The 24,104-nt window shown below is 37.3% G+C and overlaps 1 protein-coding gene across 1 annotated transcript in view; it reads left to right on the forward strand.

The window, feature by feature from the left end:
- Positions 1 to 2,236: 2,236 nt before the first annotated feature.
- The window catches only part of LOC116879629 (putative uncharacterized protein ENSP00000383407), a 74,857-nt gene continuing 52,989 nt past the window's right edge, over positions 2,237 to 24,104 (forward strand). The window contains exons 1-2 of the mRNA XM_032877987.1: positions 2,237 to 2,288; positions 8,458 to 8,589. Coding sequence (XP_032733878.1) covers positions 2,265 to 2,288; positions 8,458 to 8,589 — 156 coding nt within the window. The 5' untranslated portion in view covers positions 2,237 to 2,264. The remainder of the gene's footprint in view (positions 2,289 to 8,457; positions 8,590 to 24,104) is intronic.

Here is a 24,104-nt window from a genome sequence, read left to right on the forward strand (position 1 = left end):
ATGTTCCTTCATAGAGGTCTCTTCTGTGCTGCTTGGGCTTCCTCACAATAGGACAGCTGGGGTCCAAGAAGGAGGAAATGGAAGCTGGCAGTCCTCCTAAAGGCTAAGTTTAGATCTGGCGCAGTGATATCTCTTCCATATTCCATTTATCAGTGTAGTCACAGCTTCAGACCACATTCAAGGAATTGGAGAAATAGACTCCATCTCTCTATGGGGGGAATGACATGGGGAGGTATTTGAAGTTATCAAGGAATAATTTTAAAGTGTAGCAATGGCACTCTGATTGTCTAAGAAAATGTCAAAAAAATTTTAGAGATACAAAGTGAATTGTGTAGGAGTGAAATGACATGATGTCTGGGGTTTCAAATACTTGCACAGGAAGGAAAAATGTAAGAATAAATGAGATAGATTTAGCAACTGTTGTAATATCTTGATAATTTTTAAATACATATGATAGGAATATGGAGGGATTAGTGAACTCCACTTTTGGGTTCGTATGAAAAGCTCATCATCAATTTTGTTAAATACCTAGACTTGAAATAATATTATAGTTCCTAAAAGAGATTCAAAGTTCTAGTCTCATCTGGTTTCGATTTTGATTAAATTTTAATATCACATCTTCTCAGAACACACTGTAAATAATACTCCCCCAAAGTACTAACTTGGGAAAGCATGCAGAATGGAGACTCTTACAGGGGTGCCGTGGAAGCTATTGGGAAGAATAATAGAGGGCAGTCAAACACAGAAGACTGCTTGACAATGATGCTGATGGTGTACTTTTTTCATCTGAAAGTCACCATGTGAGGACTTCATGCTTTGAGGTCCTGCATCCGTCTTCAGAACATGAAGGGAAGTCAGAGAAACTGTAGAAAGTTACCGTGGCTGACCTTACTGACCCTTGGCATCAATTGTCAATGCACAAACCAGTCCTTTTATGAGAAGAGTTAACTCTTCTTGAGGAAACATTCTCAGATATGGAGTCTGTTACTTGGAATTCAAAGCATTCTTAACTCACAGCACTCTAAGAGCTGAAGGTGCCAATGTAGTTCTCCAGGCTTTTCTGATTAAAGAACAAGGGACAACTGGAGATGCCTTTTCTGAGGGTATTAGAAATAAATGTAATTTAAAGAAAAATAAGCCCAGGACTGGCTGAAGAAGCAGCGTATTTGCAAGGTGAAAATTGAACTTCCCAGCAATTCCACGTCTGGATATGTGCTCAAAAGAATTGAAAGCAGGGATACAAATAGAGATTTGTGTAGCCTTGTTTATGGAGGCATTATTTACAAAAGCCAAAAGGTAGAAGCAACCCAAGTATCCATCAACAGATGAATGGATAAACAAAAGTTGGTATATACATACAACGAATATTAAAAGTCTTAAAAAGGAAGGAAATTCTGACATATCCTACAACATGGGTGAGCCTCAAAGACATTATGCTAAGAGAAATAAACTAGTCACCAAAGGACAAATATTGTATGATTTTACTTAAATGCAGTGCCTAGTAGAAAAGCGAAATTCATAGAGACAGAATGAAGAATGACGGATGCCCAGGGGCTGGTGGGGAGGGAGGAGTGGGAAGTTAGTGTTTAATATGTCCAGAGTTTCACTTTTTCCAAGACGAAAGAGTTCTGGTGATGGATGGTGGTAATGGTTAATGACAATGTGAATGTATTTAATGCCACCAAAACTGTACATTGTAAAACAGTTACAATGGTAAATTGTTATGTCTAGTTTACCACTATAAAAAGTACTTATTTCACTATCTTGCCTTATTCAAAAAAAAAGCAAAACTTTTTTTTTAATTAATGGAAGGAAATAGAGGGATGGAGAGGCACACATGGGACACAGCCTCAACCTACCACCTTTGAAGGGAAGGTGGTATTTTATATTGAAGGATGGTCTTTTTTTTCGAGGTTTGCTTTCTTTTCAATTTAGTTAGCTAGGTCTATGATTGTTTTCACTGCCGTTTTCCTTCAGACTTTAGTACTATCATTGCCACCTGTGAAATCTGTTTACACAGAACATGGTACGTCTCATCCTCTCATTTGAGTAGTCAGACTTCCTCATTAATTTAGAAAATTGTTCGTTCAATAAAGACTTATCTCATTTGATCCTGGTCTCTGAATCCTCGGGATTATGGCAGGGATTTTACTCTGTAATCATCTCCCATGAGAACTGCCCCTACAGCTGCGAAGCCAAGAGAGAGCTACAAGGGGTGATCATATTCTCGTAGGCACAGCAACAAGGGACTGGAGCCTACCAGAATGAACCTCTTCTGCTTTTCACTGGTGAGTTTCTTTACATGCACCATTGACATCCTCATTTTTATTTTACTGTATCAATGAAAAGGAATGGAGTTCAGGTATACTCTAAACCTCCTATGTGGTAATTAACTGATACATTTAGGGTCTCATAAAAAAGTCCACATCAAAAAGAGGAAAAGGATGTTTTTATTAAAGCACTTAAGCCAACTCTATTCAGACGCAAGTAACTTAACTATATATACATATATACGTATACATATGTATATTTATTTTAAAAATGACTAGTTATTTAACATTTTGATGCTGAATGTCTTTTTATGCTGAATTTCTAAGAATGATCTGTAAACAGTATTTTTGAGGAAGTATTTTCTTCTATTTATTGTAAATATGAGAAAAATTTTTGCAAAATATGCTGCATTTGGGTTACTTGCTTTGCTTTGAGACATCCTAGGAATCAAAATTTCTTCTTTACTGTGTGAGTAATGAATTCCGTTTAATGTTGGCTTTGTTAAGCTACCATGGAGGCAGCTTCCCGAGTTACACAGTACTGTAAATGTGAGGTACAATAGATTATTCCAGTCCCGCAGATGTGCTCATTCAAGGGTATGAGCACTTCTCAAATTCTTTTTTACATTATTGCTATTTTTTTTTTTTTTTTTTTTTTTTTTTTTAGTTTAGCCTGAAGTGGATCAGTGAAAGTTAGCAGGTAGTCATAGATCTGGAAATACTTTATAACTCTAACCTGCAACTGTGACCATCTGCCAATGCTAAAAATGGATTTCAAAAATAATTTTATTCATTTCTCTCTGTGTTTATAGCAGGACATTATGCCTATTTGTTGGTTTTTCAAGATGTGGATGGGAGATCCCTGTCATTTGTGGGAATAAAATGGTTTACTTTGATGTTTGTTTTCCTTCCAAATTGCAAATAAGATTAACATAAGTGCGGGAGATGGTGCTGACATAGGTTGTAATACCTAAACAGGAGGCGTTTTAAGCCAAGATAAGGGATTTAATCTTGGCACATCTTGAAAAATAAAATGCAGCTGTGAGTTGTGGCAGGCTGAATCATGGAGTTCTGATTGCCTCTATAGTCCCAATTTACAAAATAATTGCCGGTGCTCAACTTCGCTTTGTGCCATATAAATCTGACTGGAGAAATCCCATTTCAGGTGATTTAAGTGGTATTGTGCATTCTTTTCTAGTCGATCTAAAAGAGCTATATGGGATTTATATGAATATACTTCCCATGGAAATAGGCAGTGTTGTAGCAGAGACGACTGCATTCCAGAATCACTCCGAATGGCTCTATAATCAGTATGCTAATGTTTCTATAACATAGCGTGGCTCAGCAGAGGGTGGCAGACGTTCCTAATCCTGCGATGGAAGCCATCTAACCATCTAAGGAGCATCATTGTCTTTCTCTGTAATATAGGGAGAGGGGCATGTACTCCAAAAGGATTGCTTCAAAGCCATGCCGCGTGGACTCACTCTGACTGCAACGCTTTTCGATGTTTTAAAGTTGTCCTTAAACAATTCCTTGTTTGGAAACATATTTGATTAGACGGAACCATCCTGAACACGGAAATATTTTGTTCAAGCATTCCAAAGTTTGTCAAAATTAATTGCTCTCATAATAAAATGTCCGCAAGTTACTTGGAAAAACCTCAAAACTATTTTAGGTGCTTTTTATTTCTTCCTGTGGGCTAAATAAATAAAATTGCTCAGTGTATGGGCTCTCCACCAGGGTGTTGTGACACCCTACTGTGCTGTTATGAGCTGCGAAAACGGGGTGGGGTTACAGCTTTCGCCAGGAATTTGTGCATAATTCAAAACATATTTTATCTGTGCCTGTAGGAATGTGAACATATGGGACAGGCATTTAAAATAAAGAGAATAAAAATCACTGATTTAGTGGAAAGAACAATTTCATAATCACAAAATAGAGGTGTATATTTATATATTGATCTTTAATTCTGTGGGAAGGAGGTGGCTTTAAATATTAAGGACCGTGTAAAGATTACCACTAAAGAAAGCCAGAGAAAGAGTTAAACATTCTCTTATTTAAGTGGAGGGGGAAATTGTAAATCTTTTAGTAAATGGGGTTTTTAAGAGAAATATAAAGCAAACTTAATGAACTACCCATTCTGAACCAAGGATCCTATAAATAATCCATTAAAGGTGATTGCTATTATTTTGGATCTATAAACTCGAGATGGGGTCTTTCAAAAGGGAGGCAGGGATATCCTTTTATGTATGCCACTCTGACTCCAGAATTTTTCTTACGGTTTTAACATTGTGATAAGGCTTTTAGAAGACTTGCTCATTAGAAGCAGGATGATTTTCTTGTTGAGCTCATCACATAGTTATTGAGTTTAACATGACTTTGTAACCCAGTAAGGTTACAAATCAATTATCCCTGCACCATTTCTTCAGTGATCTGTAATAATGCTGCTTCTATTTTATTTGGACTTTATTCTATCCCTTTGGTTTCTCTCTACCCCTTTCCTTATACCCATTCTTTTATATACCTATTAAGGTAATTCTAACGCTAAGGGAGATATCTTACTCAACAGAATACCCTCTCTTTGTCCTTCTTCAAAATTTGGACTTCTTAAGTCTTTGTGCTTCTAGGTAAATTTCAAATAATATGAAAACCTTTGATACGATCTTGGTTAAAACAGATTTAATCTCACATCATCTTTAGGGGAAATTGACTTAATTATGGAGTTGAGTCCTCCCACCCACAAATATGTGTAGCTTTTCATTTATTCAAGTTTACTCCTATGGACTATTAATATATTTTATGATTTGCTCTATAAAATTCATGCACATCTTTTACTAAATTTACTGCTAGGGGTCTAAGAATTTTGGTTGCCATTGTGATTATTTGTCCCTAATTTGTTTCTGCTGATTTATAGATGCATTATCGACTTCTTGATACTGATATTGCAAGTAAACAATTTTGCTGAATTTAAAAAATTCTGATAGTCTATGTTTTTTTCTTAGATTTCTCACACAGATAATCTGTAAGTTTTTCTCTTCTTTAGTAATTATATCATTCTCAAGTTTTCTCTCTCTTCTGTTACATTACAGTCAGAATGCTGTAACAGTAGGTACCTCAAACTTGTTTCTCACATTCATGTAGTTACTCCTAATTGAGTCTTTCTGAGGCTTTTGATTAATAATCCTAGTGAGATTAAGGAAATCCTGTCTTTTCCTAATTTGCTAAGATTTTATCACAGATGAATAAGAAATTTTTCAAATTTATTGAAATAGTAAATTTTCTGTTAAATATTTTAAAAAGACATCTAAATGTTGAAACACCCTTGTATTTCCATATTAAATACTGATTGACCATGGTGTATTTTTATGGAGGCTACTAAATTTAATTAAATTTAAATGTGTGCATTTCCTTTAGAATTTCTTAAAACTATGTTATAAGTAAAATTGGTCTATAGTTTTGTTTTTTTTTCAAGATTTTATTTATTTATTTGACAGACAGATCACAAGTAGGCAGAGAGGCAGGCAGTGAGAGAGAGGAAGGAAAGCCGACTCCCTGCTGAGCAGAGAGGTTTTTCTTTAATTGACAGGAAAATTCTGTCATTTTATTTTTCTAGAATTCCTGTTAATCTTATTTTGTCATATCCCACCACACTTCTACCTGAATGTACCATATGTTTTCTATTTATTCTTATATGCTGCACCATGGGTACACTCTTCAGTATTCCTTAATCTTTTTCAGATTTTTAGACTCAGGTCTAGAGTTAATCCTCATTTCTTATTTTTTTTCATATAAATTTATTTGATTATATTATTCATTCTCAAGATGTTGTAATTGTTTATTTTTGTTGCTCTTTAATGATACTTGTTTCATTGCTGCCTATTTGGTTTCATCATAGATTATTTATAGTTGGATATTACTTTTTTATTTTACTGTATGAAGATCACATTCTTTCTTAAACTGTTTCTCCATCCATTTTGATTTTAATTTTATCTGGAATGAAATGGCTTGATTTTCAGATTGTCAGTTCAGTTGGCTCTCTTTCTCAGCATTTAATCCCCTCATGTGTTTTGGTTAATGTTGAATGCTAAAACTCTTTCTGTTCTCTCTCTCTGTGTCTCTGTCACTGCCTCTCCCTCACCCACCTCTCCCCTCAACCTACACCCTCTTCCCCCTCTTTCTCTTTCCTCTCTGCCCTCTTCACCTTTCCCCATTTGGTTGTGAGGCAGAGACCTCAAGTCTCTCTGAGGCTCCAGGTTAGAGCGAAGACTTATATTGCTGGTCCAGGGATCTTTTTTTTTTTTTTTAACATTTTTTTTTAAAGATTTTATTTATTTATTTGTCAGAGATTGAGAGAGAGAGAGTGAGCACAAGCAGGGGGAGCATAGGCAGAGGGAGAAGTAGACTCTACCCCACTGAGCAGAGAGCCCGATGGGAGACTCGATCCCAGGATCCCAGAATCATGATCTGAGCCTAAGGCAGATGCTTAACTGACTGAGCCACCCATGCATCCGTGGTCTGGGAATTTATCCCAAAGTGATAGTTGGTGTATGACTGAGCCAGTGACTGCACCAGCTGGCTGCTTGCTTGTTTTGGGTCCCATTTTGCTGGCTGTGTTGATAAATTTCACTCTTCTGAGGGCCCCAGCAGCTATTGGAAGGAGCTTTTTTCCCAGCCTCCTTTCTAACTATGAGTTTTGCTGTAGCCCCTGGATTTCAGCATGGAGTTGCTTTATGTGGTTGATGTCTACTGCACGTTACCCCACAGAGCCCCAAATCTGGTCACTACTACCTGTTTGTGGATGGGCACCCAACAGGTTCAAAGCTTTACAGTCACCCACCGCACTGTGTTTCCGTTCGATTTTCAGTCTCCTTACACGTTTAGGTACCTTAGAGCATACGCGACTTAGTTCTTACTTAAGTCTTTTTAATTTTCCCAATAATTTGCTATGTGTTTTGAGGAGAGGTTGTTTAAAATATAAAACTGTAGAGCATTTTAGTTTAAAGTTCTAAAGGTAGATGATGCAAATATAATTCAATCTTAGCTTATATATTTAAAAAATCATTTTTAAGGATGAGAACATTTTCAGTACCACACTATAGTTTTTATTATCCTTTCAAGCAAGAAAACTTTTTCGTAATCCAGCAGACACTTATATTAATGACACCATTATCAGCATCCCTAGTCACTAAAGAAATTTCCATATACTATCTACCTCTCTTCCAGATGACATCACAACTAGAACAATTTTGTCTCAAAACGAGAAAATACAAGTCTGTTCAGTTAGTAAGTTGGCTTCCCAAATACAAAGAAAATTTACAGTATAGTTCATAATGGCTTTAAGTGCAAACCATTCAGTGTAAAATTCATTATTCTGTAAAAGAATAAAAACAAGTAAATAATATTATTTATTAATATAAATACTGTAAACATTAATGTCAAAGCCTTTATCATGTTTGTGAAATACTTTTGCTACTTCAAAGCGTGTCCTGTGTTTTCATTTTGCCCTGATGGTGCCTCTGTAACGTGGATGAAACTGCTGCTTCACTGTTAAGGAAGAAGTACAACAGATTGTGTTTCTCCTACAAGGGCATGGGACTAATTAGAGGGATGTGTGTCTCTAAAATCTGTGACCTGAGAGCCAACACGGTGTAATGCTGTCCAAATCGGCCTTCATTTGGTCGTACCTTGACCTGGATGAATTCATCACGCTTCTTGAGAAACTGCCTCATTTTGTGCGTTGCTCCCCAACACTTGAGTCTTGTTTGAATTGCGGGCTCTGAAGTCAGCGGTGAGAATGCCTTCCTTTACTGCCTTGTTCACTGATGTAAAATGGCGTACCATTACCTCTTAGTCTCTATGCCCAGGATGATTTAGATAGGATACTTTACGCAAGTGGGTAGATGGGTTCGAAGGCTGTTCAAGGAGGGACGCCTGGGTGGCTTGGTCAGGTGGGCAGCTGACTCTTGACTTCAGCTCGGGTTGTGATCTCAGGGTCTTGAGATGGAGCTTGACATCCAGCCTCATGCCCAGTGGGGAGTCTCCTTGGGATTCTCTCCCTCTCTCCCTCCCTCTGCCTGCGTGCTCACTTGCTCTCTAAAATAAATAAGTCTTAAAAAAAAAAAAAAAAAAAGACTTTTCAAGGAAAATATTTTATTATTTTGTGCCTTATAAATCTCTTTTATTGCAGGAAGGCTCCATGGACAGCTTGTATGAGCCAGTCCCAGAGCAACAGACTAACCAAGAAAGCACTTCTGTCGGGACTGGTTCTGTTATCTCACCTTTTGGAGAGAGTGGAAAAGCACACGACAATCTCTTCGTGGTGAGTGAAGCCCCAAGTCTCGTGGATTTCTTCTCTATTATATATTTCAAATCACTTGCTTCATGACACCTGTTAATAAAGCAAAAACCACTGTTCTCAGAAAGTTCTGCATTTACTTTCGGTTTCTGAGTTTCTCTTCATTGTTGTCTCTTTGATGATTTTAGCTTCTTAATATAAACTACCATTTACAGAGTATGTATTACGTAAGTTAACTCAGTTAATCTTCAAAACAACCTTAGGACAAAGAAATAATTATATCTTTTTTGAGATTAGGAAATTGCAGGAGAGAAAGCAAAATAACTTTTTATTTTTTATTTTAGTTGTTATTTATTTATATTATTATTTATTTTTATTTATAACTAAAGGCTATAAACTGTGAAGTAGTAAAGCTGGCAGTTAAAGATATATGGGTCTACCTCAGCAGTTCATCAGTAATGTATTGGTAAACCAGGTCTTTGGGATGGATGGAGGGAACCCCAGATCTGTATGTAGCATTTGCCGATTGCCTTGGTATAAATGTTCCTACCATGGTCATGCTACCAGTGGTTTAATAACAGACTTACAACACCTGAGTATTTATTTGTTCCTTATCTCCAGTGCCAAGTGCCGCATACCACTGGTGGCTTTATAGTCTGTGCTAATCATTTTATTAAGCTTCTCCTTAAATTTATGGACACACATTGTGAACTTACAAAAACACGAGTATTACTAGAATGCAAATGCAGATAGTTTTTTTTTGAATTATCTTTATAATTACAAGAGGCAGAGAGTTCTCAGTGCTCTGCAAAATTGGCCCTGTCCCTGTTTAACAGTGCTGGCTATTCTCATAGTTGATGGTGCTGTATTTAAATTAATCCCATACTAACAAACTTATTTCACTTCTATTGTGGCTTAGTACAATACAAAACGTCCATGTTTGCTACAAAAAAAGAACTTCCCTATACTTATAGATTTAAATGTCATTTCCTACTCCTACAATCATACTTTTCCCCAGTAACAACACAAAGATGAATATCCACTTCTTTTTTTGTACTAGGTGATGTTATATATGACATTATTTGTGCTGATCCTCACAATAATTTTAGGGAGATTTAGAACCATCAAGAAAGGGGGCACCTGGGTGGCTCAGTTGTTAAGTATCTGCCTTTGGCTCAGGTCATGATCCCAGAGTCCTGGGATTTAGCCCGGTATCAGGCTCCCTGCTCAGCAGGAAGACTGCTTCTCTCTCTCCCACTCTCCCTTCTTGTGTTCCCTCTCTCATTGTCTCTCTCTCTCTGTGTCAAAAAAAAAAAAAAAAAAAAAAAAAAAAAAAAGTAACATCTTAAAAAAAAAAAAAAATGTAGAGAAAGGTTATATAACTTTCCCAATTGAAAAAAGGATGACCCAGGATTCAAATCCAGAAAAGTACCTTCCTGTTTTATACCTACTTTCATACCTACCTATTTTATTCCTTGGGGATGTTCTTTGAAAACCTTTTTTATGTAGCTTACAGATCTAAGCAATGTCACATCAGTTAGCAACCAAGTTCAATGATAAGTCTCAGTAAGTAAAAATAATCCAAAAAAAAAATTCAGCGTAGTGGAAACTCTTTCCTCAATCTATACCCTTTTCAATATCCATGAAAGTGTTGATGTTGACAGATATGCAGAAGAGGAAGCAGCGGTACACTTTACGTATTAATGTGAGAGGCTGAGACTTACATGGAGACTCTCAATTGACATTGCAAAATGTTTGTAAGCATTTTTACTGTATAATTAAAAAGAAAAATTGAATAGGCTGAAGAACCTGAAGATATTTCCTTAAATGTGTTAGTTCAATAAATATGCATGAAAAATAAACAAGTTCGTGGCCAAGCAGTCTACTAGAATTTTTATCAAACTTCCTTACATTACAAAGTAGATGAGAATACTGAAAACATGATTTAAATTGCTAGAACTCTCTCCATGTATATATACAACATACACACATATACGTGAGTCTGCGTATATATATGCATATCATGTATATAGTTACATACATCTCTGTATTTAATTTAAAAATGTATGCATACATACAAGCATAAATGTGTGTGTGTGTTTATACACTTTTGAAAGGCAACCAGTTCAACCATTGATTCTACTATTAATTGTTAAATTGTACCAGTCCTTTCAAATTACCACTGACATTTTATTCCTAATGAAAATGATTCCAAAGCTTGGATAAAATAAAATCAATCTTTTGATAAAATGACATTTAGTGATTTACAACTTTCCCTCTGAGCCTCTGAAGAGTGGATCATTTCTTCCTCCTAGTATTCCCACTTCCTTTTTTTCCCCCCTAATTCAAGGGGAAAAAAAAAAAGTTTTGGGCTAGTCTTGACAGTATCAGAAAAAAATTATTCATTTTGGATTCATGTTCTAGAAATATTATAAAAACACCCCTACAGTTCATGGAGTTATACCTCAAGTTCCCAGTCCTCGACCCAACGTATCTGTAACCCTTCCCAGAGAGGAGAGGTGTTCTCATATTCAAACTCTTTGAAGCAACCAGACAGCATAGCTGGTTGTAACAGTGGAAATTAATAGTCCACACCAAAAATAATATCGCTTGTCACATGAATTGAAAAGAGAAATCAGCACCTGGGTGGCTCAGCCAGTTAAATGTCTGACTCTTGATTTCCACCCAGGTCATGATCTCAGGGTTATGATATCGAGGCTTTTATCAAGCTGTGCACTCTGTGTGGAGTCTACTTAAGATTCTCTCTCTCCCTTTCCTTGTGCTCCCCCCAATCACCCTGCTCTGCCTCCCTCTCTAAAAAACAAAAGAAAGAAAGAAAAGAAAAGAAAAATCAAAATGAAAAAAGCATCCTCGGCTTCCTGGCTTCCCTTAAACATATTTTATTTATTCATATTTATTAGTTTTGTGATATAGAAAATACTGTTTTGGGGAGCACCTGAGTGGCTCAGTGGGTGAAAACCTCTGTCTTCAACTTGGGTCATGATCTCGGGGTCCTGGGATGGAGCCCCGCATCGGGCTCTCTGCTCGGTGGGGAGCCTGCTTCCCCCTCTCTCTCTGCCTGCCTCTCTGCCTACTTGTGATCTCTGTCTGTCAAATAAATAAATATAATCTTTAAAAAAAGAAAGAAAGAAAGAAAACACTGTTTTAAGCAAGGTGTGGAGTTATATAGATGAATATAAAATAATCCAGACTCCCAGAGGAGATGTTCCAGTGTAGACTGACTCCAGATTTAAGGGTTGAATAGGTATTAAAGGGAAAGAAGTTTATTTGGGGCTTTTTAAATTTAAAAAAATTAATTGAAGTATAGTTCTCACAAATATTATTAGTTTCGGGAGCACAACACAGTGATTTGACAATTATCTACATTATGATACCCTCACCATGGTAAGTATAATTACCATCTATCACCACACGACACACAAAGTTACTGCAATATTATTGACTACATTCCCTATATTCTACTTTTCATCCCTATGACTGATTTTATGACTGGAAGTGTATACCTCTTAATCCTCTTCACCTGTTTTGTGTATCCCCTGGCCCCTTCCCCTCTGGTAACCTCTAGTTTGTTCTTTATATTTACGAGTCTTTCTTTCTGTTATTGTTGTTATTTTTTTGTTTTGTTTTCTAGATTCCACATTTAAATAAAATCATATGGTATTTATCTTCCTGTCTGACTTAATTCACTAACTATAATACATTTATGCTTAATACATTTATGAATCACTGTTGTCACAAATAGCAAGTTCTTTGTATGGCTGAGTAATATTCCATTGTGTGTGTGTGTGTGTGTGTAAGACAGCTTCTTTATCCATTTACCTATCGATGGTCACTTAGGTTGTTTCCATATTTTGTCTATTATAAACAATGCTACAATAAACACAGGTATGCATGTATCCTTTTGAATTAGTGTTTTCATGTTCTTTGGGTAAATACCCAGAAGGGGCATTACTAGATCTCATGGTATTTCTATTTTCCATCTCATGGTATTTCTATTTTCAATTTTTGGGGGAACCTACATACTGTTTTCCACAGTGGCTGTACCAATTTACATTCCTACTAACAGTGCAAGAGGAATCCCTTTTCTCCACACCCTCACCAACAATTGTTATTTCTTGTCCTTTTGAGAATACCCATTCTGACTGGTGTGAGATGATATTTTATTGTGGTTTTGACTTGAATTTCACTGATGATGAGTGATGTTGAGCATCTTTTCATGTGTCTGTTGGCCATCTGCATGTCTTCTTTGGAAAAACATCCTTTCAGTATTTGGGATTTTAATGAATAACATCTGAAATATCCAGCTTCCATTTTAATTGCAGTTCCAGGAGGGGTTGGTAGTGGAGAGCTGGTCCAAAGTTAAATAAATTTAAAATATAAAACTTTATTAAATTCTGTGAAGAAGAATAAGTGAGATCCACTTGTATCTTAGCAAAGCTAGAGAGTTTTGGAGGGCTACTGCCCCCCAAAAAGAAAAAATATATATGTGTGTGTGTAAAAAGTTTTTGGAGTGAATAATTGTGCAACTAAGTAAATATGCTGAAAGAAACTATGCTAATATATCAGCCTAACTAAGGATTGACTACTTTGTTATTATATTAGTTAAGATGTAGGCCATTAGGGCTTCATTCTGTACCTATTTTATTACTGCTTTATTATGTCTGAAGCTAATAAAATATCTTGATTTAGAAATAGAGTGAGAACATAAAATGTTTGTACCTCTGCCAATTGAGGGTTAACTGGATCAGTCCTGAATTATCTGGTTTGCCATCTGTATTGACTGAAGTAAGCAAATATTTGTCAATTTTCCTTTCCATTTTGTGACCCATAAATTAAGTTGGTAAGAAATTTAAGCCTTTTCAAAAAAATGAGTTTTAATGTGGGGTAGGGGCAATGTCCCCATTATTTACATGTTGCACAACTATTCATTCAGTAAATTTTCATAAGCTAAATGAATGAATGAGCGAAGTTCCATTAATCAAGCTAAAGAAAGTCTTAATAACGAAAAATGTATTGAACAGACATTTCTCCAAAGAAGACATCCAGATGGCCAACAGACATATGAAAAAATGCTCCACATCACTTGGCATCAGGGAAACACAAATCAAAACCACAATGAGATACCACCTCACACCAATCAGAATGGCTAAACTTAACAAGACAGGAAACAACAAATGTTGGTGAGGATGAGGAGAAAGAGGAACGCTCTTACACAATTGGTGGGAATGCAGGGTGGTACAGCCACTCTGGAAAACGATAAGGAGGTTCCTCAAGAAATTAGAAATAGAGTTACCCTATGACCCAGCAATTGCATTACTAGGTATTTACTCCAAAGATACAAACGTAGTGATCTGAAGTGGCACCTGTACCCCAATGTTCGTAGCAACAGTGTCCACAACAGCCAAACTGTGGAAGGAGCTGAGGTGTCCATCAACAGATGAACGGATAAAGATGTGGATCATACATACAATGGAATATTACGCAGCCATCAGAAGGGATGAATACTTACCATTTACATCAGGATGTGTGGAACTGGAGGGTATTATGCTACATGAAATAAGTCATTCAGAGAAAGACAATTATATGGTTTCACTCACATGTGGAATATAAGAAACAGTGCAGAGGATCATAAAGGAAGGGAGGGAAAACTGAAGAGGAAGTCATCAGAGAGGGAGACAAACCAGGAGAGACTCTTAACTATAGGAAACAAACTGAGGGTTGCTGGAGAGGATGTGTGGGGAAGGGGTAACTGGGTGATGGGCATTAAAGAGGGCACATGATGTGTTAAGCACTGGGTGTTATACGCAACTGATAAATTATAGAACACTGCATCTGAAACTAATGGTGTAGTATATGTTGGCTAATTAAATTTGAATGAAAAATTTAAAAAAAAATAACGAAGTAGGTATGATGCAGTGTCAAAAAGCATGAGCTTTGGAATTGGGCAACTACGTGCTATTTGACCTGGGAAAGTTGCTCAAATTCTCTAGACCTCAGTGTCCTTTTCTAGAGAATGAGAACAATCCCCTGCATAGGTTCAGCTGAGTTTTGGTGCAGGGAGACAATCTCCTCTTGATCCTCCTCCTCTCCACACGCAGGAAGGATGTAGCACAGGAGTTAAAGAACCATGAGAAGGGCTCCAAACTGCAGCCTGAGGGGGGCCTACATTTTATGGCCATAAACTAAGAGCCGCTTTTGCATTTTAAAAGATTTGCTTAAACACAAAAGCAAAGGTAAAGAAGACCGTGCTGTAGAAATTGTCTGTGACCTCCAGAGCCTGATATATTTCTATCCGGCTTTTCAGAGAAAAAGTTTACTGACCCCTAGAGCTATGCAGTCACAAACACAAGTGGCAATTGAGTGCTTGAAAAGGGGTTTGTCCAAATGCGGGATGGCAGAAGGGGTAAAATACATGCCATTGTTTACAGACTTTCTGTGAAAAAAGTATAAAACAGGTTATTAACAATTTTTACATTAATTACTTGTTGAAATGAGTACATTTTAGGTATATCAGGATAAATGGAATTTTACTCATCTCTTAACGTGGCTACTTGATGGTGGCCTCCATGTCACATCCCACCTTTCAGATGTTACACAGATGCTTATATTTGCCAGACTTAAATTATATCTGTTCTCCAGGCTTTAGGGAACTTGGTTTTTAGCTTTTTGGCCTCTGAAAGATGAAATCACACTAGAAGGAACGTGAGGAGATGTTAAGTGTTAATAATATTATGTCCACCATCCTTCCTTCTGACACTTTCCATACTTATTATAATTGGCATTACCATCCTCAAAGACCAAAGCAAAATAAAACAAAACACAAAAGCAGTGTCCTTTCACCTCTGGAACTCCTCTGCAGTGGACAAGGAGGCTGACCAGCTTTCTGAAGATGGCTCTCTTTTGTCTCTGTAGAAAGTAATTTGTATCATTCCTACCCCAGGCTTACAGTATTATCCTAACATTTATAGTGAGTTACAAATCTTCTGTAATATTTGGATCTTATAAAGTGATGATAAATTAAGACTTATGATTTTTCCTGGTTAAGCTAGAGTGGAATGATTAAAAAAAAAAAAAAAAGACCATCTATTACTATTACATTAAGAACTAACTCACAGGGGCACCTGGGTGGCTCAGTGGGTTAAAGCCTCTGCCTTCGGCTCAGGTCATGATCTCAGGGTCCTGGGATTGAGCCCCACATCGGGCTCTCTGCTCAGTGGGGAGCCTGCTTCCTCCTCTCTCTCTCTGCCTGCCTCTCTGCCTACTTGTGATCTGTCTGTCAAATAAATAAATAAAAATTAAAAAATTTAAAAAAAAAACTAAATCACAAGGGCACCCGGTGGCTCAGTCAGTTAAGCATCTGATTCTTGATTTTGGTTCAGGTCATGATCTCAGGGTTGTGAGATGGAGCCCCACGGTGGAGCCTACTTGAGAGTCTCTCCCTCCGCCCCTCCCCCAACTCATACAAAATCTCTAAAATAAATTTTAAAATCTTTTTTAAAAAAGTCATAAACAAAAAAAGCTGCTATAACAAGACTTTGGTACAACTTTTGGCAGTTGTTCTCAAGAGCAGCTGGACATCAGGATTACCTGAAGACACATATATCTAGAGCCTACTCTGGATCTACCATACTGGTAAGAAGGGATTAAAGGAGCCCTGTCCGGTAGAAATACAATGCAATCCACAGATATAATTTTAGGTTTTCTAGTAGTCACAGTAAAAAAAAAAAAATAAAAAAAAAAAAAAAAAACCAACCTTAAAAATATAATTAATACAAATATTAATGAGACATTTTACATTCTTGTTTTTAAAATCCAACTTTTGTCCGTATTTTATACATCTTAAGTCAGATGCTAAAGTGTCAATGGTTAAAGTGAAATCTAGTCCTAGTGAAGTCATGAAGATTGTGTATTTTCTGCCCAGCATCAGTTTCTAAATTAAAATTAATTTAAGTTCAATTAAAACTTAGCTCCTCAGTCACACCAGCCATCTATCAATTGCTCAATAGCCACATGGGGCTAGAAATGGCTTCCGTATTAGACAGGGCAGGACAAGAGGCTTGAAACTGCTAATGGTACTGAAGAATCAAAACAACCACATAATATCATACTCCACTCCACTTAAGAAAGTATAGGTATTAAAGTATAAAAATACTTGATGATAAACATTTAATTATATACTTATAGAAGGAGATGAGACAATAGGGAACAGGTGTGTTACCCAAGGAGGAAGCTGAGATTAGTGACTTGTATGGAGAGACAGATGGAGTCAAGACTGGAGTTCTGGCTTCCCCAATACTAATCGTGTCCTTTGGCCACTCTGCCAGAAGTGAGCATGAGAGAGAGAGTGTGTGTGTGTATATGGTATGAATGTGTGTATACACAAGAGTTAGAGAAGGCAGGAGACGGGTGAGTGGTGGAGTGCTTTTGGGAGATGAGTAAGAGGAGCGGAAGATAGGAGAATAAAGAATCCGACTTTATAATATATATGCTAAATATAATCTGATGATACAGAGAACATAGCAGAAAGAACTTGAGATGGGCAATGTAGTTAATAGACTCGAGTTTTATTCCTGCTCCCCAGGCAGCTGAGAAATTTGTGTCCTTGAAAGTGTTTTGAACTTCTCTGACCCTAAATTTCCTAAGCAATAGAATGTGGCTAAAAATGTCTGCCTCCTAGTTTGTAGTGAGGATCAAATGTTTTAACACACGTTAAGCACCTGGCATAATGCATGTTAATGTTCATTTTCCTTCCTTCTGCAACCCATCACACCAGGGCAGAGTGATCCTTTGATTTAATACCCTTGATTAAATGACATTAAGTCAAACTCTCACTTGAGCTAGGATGTCGTTTTAAAATAACTGCTCAAAAATAATTTGTAATCAACACTCCTTACCTAAAAGCATTGATTTTTACTGGGCTGGACAAGAAGAAGCAACAGGATTTATTGTTGATGTGCATTAGAACTCCCAAGATTTTAATCTCCACAAATTGCCTCAAATCAGGAACACTCAGATTGAGTGCAATGTTTGACAATTCAGCCCGAGATTTCCCATCATGTGTAGACAGCAGCGAACAAGAAAATCCATCACAGTGGGTCTTGTTTGCCTAATTCCTATTTCAGGATGGTTTTTGTTTTGTTTTTTTTTTTTTTTTTGGGGGTTTTTTTTTTTTTTTGGTTTTGGTTTTGGTTTTGGGGGGTCCATTTTAATTTAAATATTAGTAAAATGAGAGTTCAATTTTTTATATATTCACTCATCACCATTCAATACTGATAAAAAGCACTGTAGAAATCAATTAAATTGTTCCCAGCCACCAGATGTTAATGAGAAAGTAATATAGCAGATTCAAAGATATCTTTAAAGACAAACAATGCAATACATGTCTAACAGTTGGTTAGAGCTCAGCACTAATGAGGCCAAGGTCAGGGGTTTAATCCCCATATGGCCAGTTATTTTTGCTGTGTTCCATAGCCACTAGCAGCATCCGTGACCCCAGCCCACAGTCTTGACTATGTGTGCCATTGATCATTAAGGAATCTGGGTTGGGGGATGAGGAGGTACAAGCATGAAACTATTGCCCACTTATGGGAAGAGCAACTCAAGGGATAAACAACCCTGCTGACTGACAGTTTATCTGCCCACAAACAAAGAGTTTCCTTTGCTATAATCAGTCTTCAGGCCACCAGTGCAATTCTCAGCCTTCATCTTGGGATAATTCCGGGGTCAGTGGTAAGAGCATTATGAGAGAAAACTGATTTCTTGCCTCAGCATTGTTCCTAAATAGTGTTGAGTAAGTCCTTACACTATCTGGATCTCAGTCTCCACCTCTATAAGGTAATAGGTTTAGACTAGGTGATCTCTAAGGCCCCTTGCTGCTCTAAAATGTTTCCTTGAACAAATGTTAAATTATTTTCGAGGAAGGGGCTCCTGGGTGTCTCAGTTTGTTAAGCATCTGCCTTTGGTTCAGGTCATGATCCCAGGATCCTGGGATCAAGTCCCACATCAGACTCCCTGCTCAGCAGCGACCCTGCTTCTCCCTTTGCCTCTCTGTCTCTCCCTGTCTCATGAATAAATAAATAAAATCTTTTTAAAAATTAAAAAATTAATTGTTTTGGAAGGGGAGTGTTGTCTAACATTAAACACTATTATTTTCCTTTTGGAACTGTGGAAGACAGACTTCTAAGATGTCCTTTAGTGAACCTGGCTATCTTAGTCATTGTTCTCTAGAGACATAGAACTAATAGGTTGTGGAAATATGAAGAAAGGAATTTATTTGAAGGAATTAGCTCATGTGATTATGAGGCTGGCAAGTCAGAAATTTTCAGGGCAGGCTGGCAGGCTGGAGACCCAGGAAAGAGTTGATGTTATAACTAGAATCCAGATCGAGTCTAGAGGCACTATCTAGAAGATATATAGACTATCTAGAAATAGTCTTCCCCTGTGGGAGAGCACAGTCTTTTTGTCTTAAGATCTTCAACTGATTGGATGAGACCCACCCATATTATGGAGGGTAGTATGGCCTTACTCAAAGTCTACTGATTTAAATGTTGATCTCATCTCAAAAAATAGTGGCTTCTAAGCTAGTGTTTGACCAAATATCTGGATATTGTGGCCTAGCCAAGTTGACAGAAAATTAATCATCCTATCTGCCTTCTGATATTTAAGTCCTCGTGTAATCCCCACCCTTTTGTGTGATTTGATTCCTGTAGAATTTGGCAAAAGTAACAGGAAGTCACTTCCATAATTAGGTTACAAAAGACCCTGACTTCTGTCTTGCTAACAGACTGGCTTCATTACCTTCTTGGCTTGAACATCATGATGAAGCAAGATCCCATCTACAGAGGCCCATGTGGTAAGCTACCTAGAGCAGCAGCCAGCCTACTGCCTAGATGCTGCCAACAATCATTCACTGAGCTTAGAAGAGGATCCTTTCCCCAGCTAAGCTTTGGATGAGACCTCAGACCTTTAGACCAACAATTTGACTGCAACCCTGTGAGAGACCATGAAACAGAGCACCATCTAAGTCATGGCCATATTCTTGATGCACAGAAACAGTGAGAGAATAAATGCAACTCTTTTTGAAGTAATTTATTACACAACAATATTTTTATTTATTTATTTATTTATTTATTTATTTGAGAGAGAGAGAGAGAGCACGCGCTCACGCACAAGTGCGGGGGAGGGGCAGATGGGAGGGAGAAACAGGCTCCCTGCTTAGCCTCAGAACTCCGAGATCATGATCTGAGCTGAAGGCAAATGCTTAACCGACTGAGCCACCTGATATCCCCACAGCAATATTTAACTAATATGGGGACTAAAATTAATTTGACAAGTTATTAATCAGAATTATTTGCAGATTAACAGATCCATGCTAACTAATTTAATCAGAAAGGAATATAATACAAGTTAAAGAGAGCTCAGAATTTTTGGGAGGTTGAAGACAGATACCTAGCTGATGATGTAGGAATTACTCTGAGAAGCATCCTACAAAATTTGCTACCCAAGAGAGGGGCCGCTTCTGTCATAATCAGGAAGTGGCCAAATCAAGAAGACAGTGTCACTGTGGCAGGCTCCAGAGCCCCATTGTCTGTGCTGAGATTTGTTACATTAGAAAATGGATGCCCATAACTTATAATTCGCCCTTTGTAAGTCAGTTTTGTGTAAGTGCCTTAGGTTGGTGGATGTGGTGTGCAGGACCTAAACCCCCACATCTTGTAACAAGAGAAGTTTCTTTCTTTCTTTTCTTCTTTCTCTCTCTCTCTCTTTTATGCTCTTCCTTCCTTCCTTTCTTCATCCTCTCATCTCCTCTCCTCTTCCCTTCTCCTTCTCCCTTCCTTCTCTTTTTCCTCCTCTTCTACACATTGATTTCAGCTTTAGTGAATGATAGAGATGTCAACTACAGCGAGAAATACATATGCCCAAAATATCTAGAGAGAAACATAAATAGCTATGTAATTAAATGCTGTATTGTAAGCATCAAGCCCAACTTCTATAAGAATTCTCAGAAGGAATTTCAAAAGAAAAAATAATATTGTTAAGTAGCATGAAACTGGGGGATCAAATAAGCCTTATAAAAATCTCCGCTTTGAAATTTACTAGCTATGTGATCTTGGACAGGTTCCTTTGACTCTTCAAGCCCTGTCTCTTCTATACAATGAAGAAACTGTTATTCTTATTTATCACTTGAGAATAAAAAGTAACAATACAATTAACATTATTAGCACAGTGGTTGGCACAAAAATAAATGATCACTAATAGGTGTTATCTCTAAGAACGTAACTGTGGTTTGTGGTTTAACGGTATCAGTCCCACGGGGTTGAAATTTAATATTTAAAGGAAGAACTAGAGTTAAAAGTGGTGAAAGAAGGTGGTTAAGACATTATCATCGCACACTATTCTAGCATCTTTCACAAAAGAGCTTAAAAAGCACTTAAAGCCAAGTGTCTTATAAATGGATAAATGGACACATTGAAATGTGACATGTCGTTTTAGAATAGGTGAGTAATGGAGAAGTCAAGGTAGGTGACTCTCAGGTTGGTATTCTAACCACTCAACTGCATTTCTTACTCGTCTCCAAACTATTAAAATTGGGAGTTTTTTGTTCTGTCTCTATATTAGCATCAGCATTGACAGAGCTATTAATAACATAGACACTAAAGGAAGAAAATGAGATTAACAATGGCATCCCATCAACTAGGTCTTCATCAAACGATGAACAAGAAGAGTCAGTGTCAAAACAGGGCATGTAATCCTTTCCTTGATTTCTGGATTGTAAAATGACTCCTAACAAGCTGACATATAAAACACAGATTACCTTCATTAAAAAGACGGCTCTGTTCTCTCATTTTTATTTTTTTACCCATTATATCTATGATCACATACGGTGATTCTCCTGCCACCAACTCCTGTGCGAACACTTTCTGGTGGTTTTAATTAGTCTCCTCTAGTAAATAGAGACTTATTTTAAAATAAAATGAAATCAATAGATTAAGGTTAATTATGCCTTATTCTCTTTTTTATTTCCTAAGTTTATGATACAATTACTAATTGAATCTAATGAAAGCCATGGTTATCTCTTTAATCATGTTTTAAAGAAAAAGCTGTAAAGCAAAAAAGCCCATGCTCACTTTAATTGTCTCTTAAAAGCTTTTGCCATCCTTACTGATTTTGGATTGAAATATTGTAGATTAGGAACCATGGCTTGTTTCTGCTGGGGGAGACTGTAAAGTTCTCAGCCACCAACCTTATTCTGCGGATGCAGGGACTGAAGCTCTGTGAAAATTTTTATTTCAAATTTTTACCCATCGTATGTCCTACTGTACTTCTCACAAATTCCTTTGGCTTGCTTTCATTCCATTTGTGGCTTTGAGGATTAAATAAGATAATGATCGAAGTGGCAGCAAACTGGTGACTTAATAAGCAGTATTCCCCTTCCCCAAACCTGGTGTAAATATAATTTCAGAAATCATGACACATTTGAAGATACTTCAGAAAAGCTCTCTTTTTTAAGAAATCTGGAATGGAATCTTTTTGTAAAGGAAGAATCTTTTATAATGCAAATAACCATCCCCTAGGAAACTTGTTTTGTCATCCCGGATATTTATAGCACTGTGAGAGGAGTTTGTTAGTTCAGGATTGATAGAAAGCTCGCTTAGCACACCAGTAGACAAATGGCAAAATTTTATGTGATTTACCAGCTCTGTTCCTGATGGATTAGATACGGGTACCTGTGCATTCTCCAGGCACTACAAGCTCTGTGATCTGCCCTGAGATGACGGGCCACATGGGGATGCCATCCAGCACCTGCTTCTCTTGAGGAAATCAGGATTCATTAGCTATATAGGGTTGTTACTCTTTGACAGGAGTAGGACAGGCTGGCAAGAAAGTCTACCTTTCCCATCAGGATAAGCTGACATTGCTTCTTCTTCTTCATTGCATTCTCATGGGGGGATGAAATCTGTTTTCCCTGAGAACCGTATCATTATTACAGTAATATACTGGGGGACCTCCAATGTACAGACTGTCATCTAAATTCAGTGGTTCCTGAAATGCCCACTTTTAATTAAATGTGCTTTCATAAATTACTGGGCATTCTTTGGTGATGACGGCAGCATCCACAAAATGATTAGTGCCTTTAAAAGACATGAGTGTGCTGTCTATGCACTTGTCTTCAAATAATACTAAATTATTCGTATTAATGCTTTGATAAGGGTGTACTTTCTGAGTTCTTTGTTTAGTAGTGGGAAATAACACTATATTTTCTCAGCTTTCTCATAGCCACTCTTCCTCTGGCCAATAGTACTCATTTGTGAGATCTCTGATCTAAATGATAGGTAGATTTTGTATCTGTGCAGTCAAGCATAGAAGTAGTATTGGGTGCTGGTTAAGATATCAGACATAAAGGGGACACCTGGGTGGCTCAGTGGATTAAGCTTCTGCCTTCAGCTCAGGTTGTGATCTCAGGGTCCTGGGATGAGCCCTGCACTGGGCTCTCTGCTCGGTGGGGAGCCTGCTTCCCCCTCTCTCTCTGCCTGCCTCTCTGCCTACTTGTGATCTCTGTCAAATAAATAAAATCTTAAAAAAAAAAAGACATCAGACATAAAATATCAGTCTTACCACATACAAATTATGTCACCTTAGACAAGAATCTCGATTGTTCTGTGCCTCAGTTTACTCATCTGTAAATTGAGGATAATTATAATAGTATCTACCTCACGGGATTATTGTAAAGATTAAGTGAATTATGATATATAAAGTACTTAAAATTGTGCTTAATACGACATGACTGTTCTGCCATCATTATTCCGCAAATGTATTAAATCAAGAAATGGAAAAGCAATGTGATTTAAAGCCATATTGTTCTTAGCAACTTGCTTTAACCAATTGGGTTGAGACTAGCTACATCTGCTAACATGCCTGTCTGCTGTGAGATCTATTTGATAACTCAGGAAATTTCTCCATCGTGGGATTTTTCTCCCTATGTTTGCCCTAAGATGTATAGGCAAGGAAGAAGAGCTCATGGGGAGTAGGACTCCTTCCCATGGGTGATGGTTTGTAATCCAGTCACACAAACCTCCTCTTTGTTTTGACAACAGAACTGATAGCTCATGTACATGCCTGTGTGTGTTTATGTGTGTGTGCATGTGTTTGCGTGTGTGCCTGTGTGCTCTCTGGTGGCCTTAGGGGCACTGCAAAACTACTCTATTTTATTAACTTTGAAGCATTATAATCATCTTTGCCAGATGTCTCTGAGAATTTTTTTTAAAAAGGAACTTCCATTAATTTCCATGTCTTTTTTGAACATCTGTGGGAACTTTAATGAAGCATAGGAACCTAAGAAACATCCAGAAACAGGCTCATTCAGTTTGGATGTGGCATTCTTGGAACTGCTCTATTTTAATATTAGTAAATTGCTATATTTTGATATTAGTAAAGCCATTTCGGTTATGCAAGTGAAACCTCATTCTCTTGAAGGAACGAGTCAGACACAATAGAAATTGTGTTAACTTATTTTAATG

This window comes from Lontra canadensis, unplaced genomic scaffold, assembly GCF_010015895.1.
Source record: "Lontra canadensis isolate GAN:19392208 unplaced genomic scaffold, GSC_riverotter_1.0 scaffold62, whole genome shotgun sequence".
Lineage (NCBI taxonomy): Eukaryota > Metazoa > Chordata > Mammalia > Carnivora > Mustelidae > Lontra > Lontra canadensis.